Source organism: Pygoscelis adeliae, unplaced genomic scaffold (genome assembly GCF_000699105.1).
Source record: "Pygoscelis adeliae isolate BGI_AS28 unplaced genomic scaffold, ASM69910v1 Scaffold220, whole genome shotgun sequence".
Taxonomy (NCBI): domain Eukaryota; kingdom Metazoa; phylum Chordata; class Aves; order Sphenisciformes; family Spheniscidae; genus Pygoscelis; species Pygoscelis adeliae.
Window position 1 is genome coordinate 1,674,659 of NW_008824049.1, and position 7,838 is coordinate 1,682,496.

The window sequence follows — 7,838 nt, forward strand, 5'->3', positions numbered from 1 at the left end:
TCTCTGTAGTCTTTTATCAATCCTCAAACAGCAAATAACGATTGCCCATTAATACTGCCAAACCATCAGCAAAATCCCACCTCATTGCCTTTCTTAAATGGTTTTCAGATGTACAATTTATTCAGAATGAAAGTCTTTCTGAACATAAAGTCTAACCTAAGCCCTGGAGGCTGTCTTGCGTTAATCCACACATGTGCAAGTTTAACTCTTTCAAGCCTGGCACATTTTTCAGATCCTGAGCAATAACCTTCATGCTGCAGCCGATATGTTTGTTGATAGAGAGATCTAATACTTCGAGGTTTGGGATCACATTTAGAATTTCAGCTGGGGAAAAAAAAGAAAAGAAAACCAGAATTGGTAATTGCCTGGAATACATACAGATGAACCCTAGGAAAATACAGCACCATGACAAACAGGAAGAGGTAGGCTGGGTTTGCCTATATGTGTGGTTTAGACTTACTAAGTTCCTGTTCTACCTAAAAAATACAGCAAAACAAAGATTGAATAGGAATCAAGAAAATCAGTGAAAAATCTGTATGAAAATAAAGGTGAAAAAATACAAGGACAGTTAGAAAAACAGAGGGGAATAAAAAGCAGGAATACAAAGAGAAAGAAAAATTTCTAATGAAAAGATATATGACTGTATGTTGCATATGGCCATCTCCTGCAGTGGAGATGAGAGCACAGGGGCTTCTCCTTAGGGAGAACATATCTTTTAAAACACAGAATCAGATCAAAACACCACACAGGATTAAGCTATGATGAGAGGAAAGAGGGGAGGGGTGATCAGTGGTTGCCATCAGCCTAAATTCCCATCCCTCAGGCCTTCTTTCCCATCCCATGGCTAACTACCTATTCCACTGCTTAATTTTAAGCAATCAGTGTTGGAAATTCTGACACACATGACTTGCTCAGGGTCTCAAAGGCCCCAGCTACCCTGGACCACTGAGGCAGCCGGTCTGCGGTTTAGATCTAGCTATTCTTCTTCTTAACCCTACCTCACATGATTAGAGAGAACAACATTCTTCTTTGGAAGAAAGCGCATTAAATCCCGATACTGTGTGGTAAATACTATTATAATGCAGGGCCTGAAATAAATTAACTTTCAACTAATATTGAGCTCAATACTGCCATAATCTAAGTCAAACAAGTTACATTTTTGTGAAGCCAGTCTCTCAGTCCAGCTATGTGGATACACATACCAAGGGATTCTCCATCCTTTGCCGTCAGGTTACAGTCTGTAATTTTCAGAAGTCTTATCTTGCATCCTTTCTGGAGTTTTTTTGTCAGGAGTGATAGTTTTCCACCTATGTTACCGTTCCATGATAAATCCAGTTCTTCAAGTTGAGTAACAATTTCAAATGCCTCTCCTGTAACAGAAGTCTAAGGTGATTCATTCTAGGTATCAATTTCAGTGCAAGATAAAAATACAGGTTTTGAATATATTAAAGGGGAAGGTTAGCCACTTAAATCTCAAATGATTACATTTTGTATGGCTTGCCAGGAAAATTGGTGTATGCCATGAATTGTTGCTACTGCAGCAATGTTGTATAAATTCTCACCTTGTCTAAGGAGCAATATAGATCACAAGTCATTGTCACAGCACACACAGACTGCTTAGCCATCATTGTAGACCTGTGCCAGGACCCAGAAAGTCTAGTCTATAGGGAAATCAATACAAGTGACAAGTCTGAATTTACTGTCCTGTATAGTTCTGCTCTATTTTATTTGGCAAACTTCCAACGTCCTCTGTACTGTGCCCACAGGTTATTTTGGAGGAGATGAAAAGTCCTCTCACAGCTATTTCTGAAACTTGAAACTTTCGTTTCTGACAGGAATTTCTGACTCACTTAGTAAGGAATCAAGATGAACACTGTTTTGACCCAAACTAACTTTCCCATGATTTCAAGGCAGACAGCACTGATTTTGATTACAGTCAGAAAAATTAGCCTTTTCCAAGCTTGACGCACCTGCCAATGTGAAGTGTGTTAGTGCTTCTTTGTAATACTAACATCCCACTGCAAAATCCAGCTTCCTGACTTCCTTTGTAGAGGAGGGAGGCAGATGTATATTTGCATAAACTCGTTCCCAAGAAAGATCAATTAATCAGACCGTATGCAAATGCAATTTCAAAGTGTCATACACAAATTTTTGATCTAAAGTCTCGTCATCAGCCTAATAATTGAGAACTGTATTTTAATAATAAAACCCTTTCATGTCTGTGTGTTTTCATAATTAATTCTTCACAAAAGATTTATAATAGAAAAATAATTATTTCTGTTGTTGTAAGTGAATACCCAGGTTTGAGAGAAAAGGACGTGTCTTAATTTTTATTTTTGCATTTATTTTAAATTATTGCCTCACTCTTGAATACTGAGCAATGCACTACAGTTGAGAAGTGGTTTTGCCTCTGCAGCATAGCTTGTTTCTGTTTGACATGGGGACTAGCATTCCAGACACATTTTCCACCCAGAAGATAAATAAAGGACTATAGCTCCAGGAATGGTTTCCTACCACCTCTCACAGTCACAGCTCTGAGCAATCACATAGGAGATGTTGATAGTATGGTTATATTTGAAGCATTGATTTCTAAAAAGAATGCACTGAGTCCACAAGTGGCCACATTTCCACAGATAGATGTGGACACAGTCAAACAGGCAGTATTGGCCTAAATACGCCTGCTGTTTTCAAAACCGCAGGCAAAATCAATGCAAACTGACTGTTGCTATGCCACATGTCAAGGGCATCACATTTTGACTGGAAATTCAAGTCCTGTGATCAGTTTTGTGTCTGTCCCAGCAGAGGCCAAGTCAGAAGGGGGAAGGAAACAGCACAGAAGAACCAGGCAAAATAAATTAATTGGAAATATAACCAATAAAACTCAAGAGAAAAAACGTATGAGAAAAGGGTTTGAAAAAGGATGAAACAAATTTGAAAAAATCTGATAGAAAATGAAACACAGATTTTAGCCTCATCATAAACAGACCAATTATTTTCACCAGCTTTTGTAGAGGTGCATTTTTCCTCCCCAACAGATAGCATGACCCACTTTTGAGCTACCATCATATATGTAATTTTATTTCTGAACCTTTCCTGCAAAAAGCCTGGATATGAATGACATAAAATCCAGCTTTATAACTCAGATCGGTTGTTAGAACTTGCAAAGTAAGCAGCAGTTTTTTAGAATTCCTAGTTGATTGAGTTTGCCCTTCTTTTAGATACATATCACAGACCTACCCCAGAGTAAACTTCAGGCCCAGAGGTGAGTGACAGTGTCAGAAACTGAGCGCATAACACCACCTTTAAAATATTTAAATCTCATGCTTTGCAGAAAGCAGGGTTGCAGGCACTCCAAGCAAAGTACACGGAGGAATAAACTTCTCCCCAGACTTGCAAAAACAAGTTATAAAGCTCCAAGGCAGCACTGGTTTTAAGTCTCCGCCAAAAGACCACCCATTTTTTTGTGCTGAGCACTGCATCTGTCCTGCAGCATGAAGACCTAAGCTGACCCTATTGTGACTGACTCTGTTTCAGCTCTTCTGTCTACTATTAGATATGAAAGCTAGCCAAACAAATAGTAATCTAAACTGAAAACATGCTTTCTTGCAAATAGGACTGAATTCAGTTCCCTTCTGAATGTGAAACCCTCATGCCCTGAGGAATGAACTCGGCAGAGCTACTCAAATGTATAAGATCACTCATAAACCCAAGTTCTTTCTACTGTTTCACAGCAGGAGTTTACATTGCCCAGTGTGGAAGCAGCAGGGGTAGGATGTAGGAAGAGATGAGCTGGATTACACTAGACCCAAGCTGCCTGGAAGTAAATGTAAATGAAATCCTGTACCTAAGGAGGTGACATCCTCAGCTGTCAGCCTGCAGTTGTTAAGTCGAAGGACTTTTAACAGGTTCACATGATGAAGATGAACAGTGAGAGCTTTCAACGTCCCACCAACACAACCATTCCAGGACAGGCTGATCTCTTGCAGCTTTGGGAGAAATGGCAGTAAAGAAGCTGTAAAAAAAAAAGAAAAAGCGTATTCTGTTTGCACGTTATCTGCACTCCCTGGATGTCAATACATGTTAATACAGAGATGCTTTCTACAACTAATACAGCATTATAAAGCCATGACAATTTGTACCTCAGTTTTCTTATCTGTAGTTTGAGTGTAAGGACATTCATCTACTTCACAGACCTGTATGATTTTTATATTTTTATATATATTACATAATTTATATCATTTGTTAATTAACATTTCTCAGGGACCTGTAACCACCAGATGAAATGTTAAATAAAGCCAGGCCTGTATAAAAGAAAGGGAAGGGAAAAGAGGGAAGTGAATAATTGAATAGGCAAATAAGAATTAAAGAAATGTATGAAGTGACTAGTTGAATAAAATGTGTGTTTACCCAGCTCTGTTACATCTGCTGCACTTAATGCACAATTATTTAGATCCAGATTCTTGCTGTTGGGTTTCTTTCCCAGTTTCTGCATGAACTCGTTAAATCTCTGCTCACCAGATGGTGACTCCGCTTCAGAAATGGGATGTGAAAGTCCAGCTGAGTAACAAAGAAATAGTGCCCTGGTTACCTCTGCTACCAACACAATGTGTAAAACCTGTCTGTGGCTGTTGGGTGAAGCTTTTGGGAAATTAACTAAATCTGTCAGTAAACCGGGCTCTATTTTTGATCAATGTGGGCCAATAACCTGAGTGATAAGATCACTATAGATCAGATCGCTACAAAGCTCCTGATGCAGAGTGAGAAAAGAATCTCCTGTTGCACACCTCTACGCTACCTTATGCCAGTGACTTTGCATGTTTGCACCACCAGTTCAAGGACATGAAATTCGTGCAAAACTCTGAACTGCAGCTATTCTGGATGCACAAGTCATATAACCACCTCTGTGCGCCTGCACTGTAGCCACACTGCTGCAATACATCTGTACTTGATCAGTTAGCACCGAGTGGCCCTGCAATTGTGTGGTGAACCTGCTGCTTCCTTCTTGACAGTCTGTGTTCATTTTCATACATTGTCTGTGTAAGGGCAGTTTCCTGCTTTTCTTGGCTTTGCAAAGCAACCCCCACTTACCTTCTTCTCCCATGCAGTTTGTACAGCAAGGAAAATTGCATTTACATTCATTGCTAAACCCTTTAACAAATCCGTAATTTCATCTAATGCCTATAGCTGGAAAAAAAGCAGCCAAAAATTACACAAAATAGCAATGCCACTCTCAGTACCTGTCCCCTCATTGCTTCCCCAAACCTACCCAAAACTCTTAGGACAAAGGATGGGGTTCTAAGCCTCACCTTCCAGCTCCTTTTTAAAAATAGCTTCATTTTCTCTGGTGTGGAGGTAAAGAGTATTCTTGTGTGCATGAAATAACATACATGATGAATTTCCATGCCATTCCCGTCCCCCTCACCAGTGTCAAGCGGTAGGAAACATCTGCTCTTGTCTTCAGATTGCTTTAGCAGCAGGGCGGACAGAGACTGATCTTAAGTACCAGCCAAGCTACTGCTCAAAGCTTGGCTTTGAAACCAAATAAGCTCTGCAACTAATGAGCTGACTCCAGCGCTGACCTCTCACACTGGAGATCAAGAGAGAGGTCACCCAAAAGCTTTATCCCTCCTCAGCAACATGGATCTCACTCCTTGCTTGGAACCTATCAAATTAGAGGGCACATCCTTGATAATGTTCCAATCGGAAGCAAATCCTGGCTAGAGGATAAACTGTAGGCAGCAAAATACAGGATTTTGGCTAGCAAGAACAACAACTGATTTTCTATGAAATGAAAATGTACACACATGCACATATATTTCATTATTGTACCAGCATTACCTTCTACAGAGAGATCTTGCTTCTCACTCTGATCATCAGCTCCAGAGTTGTTTATTTCTGTTTTTTCAATTTCCGTTCTGTCCTTGCCTTCAGATTTCCCAAAGTCAAAGCCCCTGAAGAATTTTTTGAGGGCTGAAGGCTGCTCTTTTCTTTTTCCAGGAGAGGACCTCTTCTCTTGGAACTGTTTTATAACAAAGTGAAATGGGGAACTCTTCAGGATGTCCTCTTCATGCTTATCCTGGCAGCTCTGAACATCATCTTTCAGGGGATCAGCTGACATAGAAAGAATTAGTTTTAGTAATGTTTGCTCTTCTTACCTTCTTTCACAATGGCAGATGCACTGAGAATGTCCTACCATTCCCTCCACGTTAATATGAGAAAAGCACTGTTTAGTAGACCAGACTCTGAACTCATTTCTCCTCCTTCAAAAAGAACTGGTAATGCTCAGTATTAGCACAGCAGACTCAGTGGTCCCAGTTCCCAATGGTACAAGTATCACTCTCTGCTGCCTTGTTAACGCAGACTGCTCCTAAGGCCACCCCACGTGGCCACCGAGCGCTGAAGGGCTAACATGCTGCTTCCCCTGTCACTTAATCCTCAGGTTCAGTTCAGAGTCTTGTAGCCACATTAAAGAAGCAAGGCTGAGATGTCCCCATTCTGAGGGGAAACCAGGTTAAGTTTGGCACCAAAGTCATTCTTCATGCCAAAGACCAGTCCGGCAGTCAGGAAAGTGAGAGGAGGAGAAGTACAAGGACATCCTTGCCTGAACAATGTCACAGGCTCCCAAGCTCAGGGTGGAACATGCAAGTGAAACCCTATTAACCTCAGAGCAAAGCTGAAGTGACAGTGCAGAAAACAACCAGATATCATAGCTATGAACACTGGGAGTGTGCCAATGCTGGAAGAAAACAAGACCCCCAGATAGCTTGTTTGGAACAGTTCAGTACTATAGTGACCTCAGTTTCAGTGGCTAATTCACAAGTAAATTAAAGTTTGACTTTATAATAATTTATACACATTCTTTCCTTATTGCTGTTTATACTACACAAGCTATAGCATCATCTGATGATTCTGAAGCTGCTTCGTTATTCTCTAAACATTAATTTAATGCTCTTTCTAGCATTCTCACACACACACATGCTTTTAACCATGCAATCAGTCATAAAAACTAAGCAGACATTCATTGACTTTTGCTTTGTGAGGACTATGTGGAAAAGGTATGTATCAAGTACTACTGTGTGCTGTTGACTGCAGGGGGAACGAGCTGTGCTCAGACCTCGATCCTGTAATACACCAGAGCTCATGAACACATTTCTGTGCTCACACAGATTCCCCCTTCCCCAGTACAGACCCCCACACAGAACTCATTCCACGATTCTCCATCATCCTTAGAGCAGATAAACTCAATCATTTTAATAATAGTCTGTTATATATAATGTCACTAGCATCAACTTTCGAAAAAAGAGAAACGTGAAGAAGTATCAGTAACCCTACGAATTTCACAGATGGTTTTCATGTTATTATAGCAAGAGTCAGGTCAGGGGGAAAATGTCAAAATAAAGCAAATGTAGTTTTTATGTACACATACTTTTCTTTTTGTGTGTGCATATATATATAAAAATGTGGGTATATATACTGATGTATCTATATATATGTATGTAAATTTTCTTATTGTGTAGGAAGTTACCTGCCATGATACAAGTGTTCAAGGGCAGAGCGCTTACAGTTACGAAAAGCTGATGCATTGTTTAGTCTTGCTCTTAATAGCCTGTCACAGCTGTATTTCTTATGAGTAAAGCACAAAAATTATACAAAACAATATACATAGCTGTACATGCACATTTACTGAACTGTAAAGCAATGCTGGTTACCCTGGCTGTGTTTTCATGCTGTAGAATGGTATTATTTTAAACAAACATACCTGTCTCTTCCATCGGTACACTTGCGGATCTGTTTCACCTTGTACAGCACTTTCAGGGCTTGCAGAAGTGAGAAATGAC

General features: G+C 40.1%; 1 protein-coding gene across 1 annotated transcript in view; it reads right to left on the minus strand.

The window, feature by feature from the left end:
- LRRC31 (leucine rich repeat containing 31) overlaps nucleotides 1-7,772 on the minus strand; it is a 12,856-nt gene extending 5,084 nt beyond the window's left edge. The window contains exons 1-6 of the mRNA XM_009333568.1: nucleotides 7,760-7,772; nucleotides 5,839-6,096; nucleotides 4,408-4,557; nucleotides 3,845-4,012; nucleotides 1,203-1,370; nucleotides 157-324 (exon numbers count right to left, since the gene is read on the minus strand). Of these exons, the coding sequence (XP_009331843.1) occupies nucleotides 157-324; nucleotides 1,203-1,370; nucleotides 3,845-4,012; nucleotides 4,408-4,557; nucleotides 5,839-6,096; nucleotides 7,760-7,772 (925 nt within the window). The remainder of the gene's footprint in view (nucleotides 1-156; nucleotides 325-1,202; nucleotides 1,371-3,844; nucleotides 4,013-4,407; nucleotides 4,558-5,838; nucleotides 6,097-7,759) is intronic.
- Nucleotides 7,773-7,838: the final 66 nt, after the last annotated feature.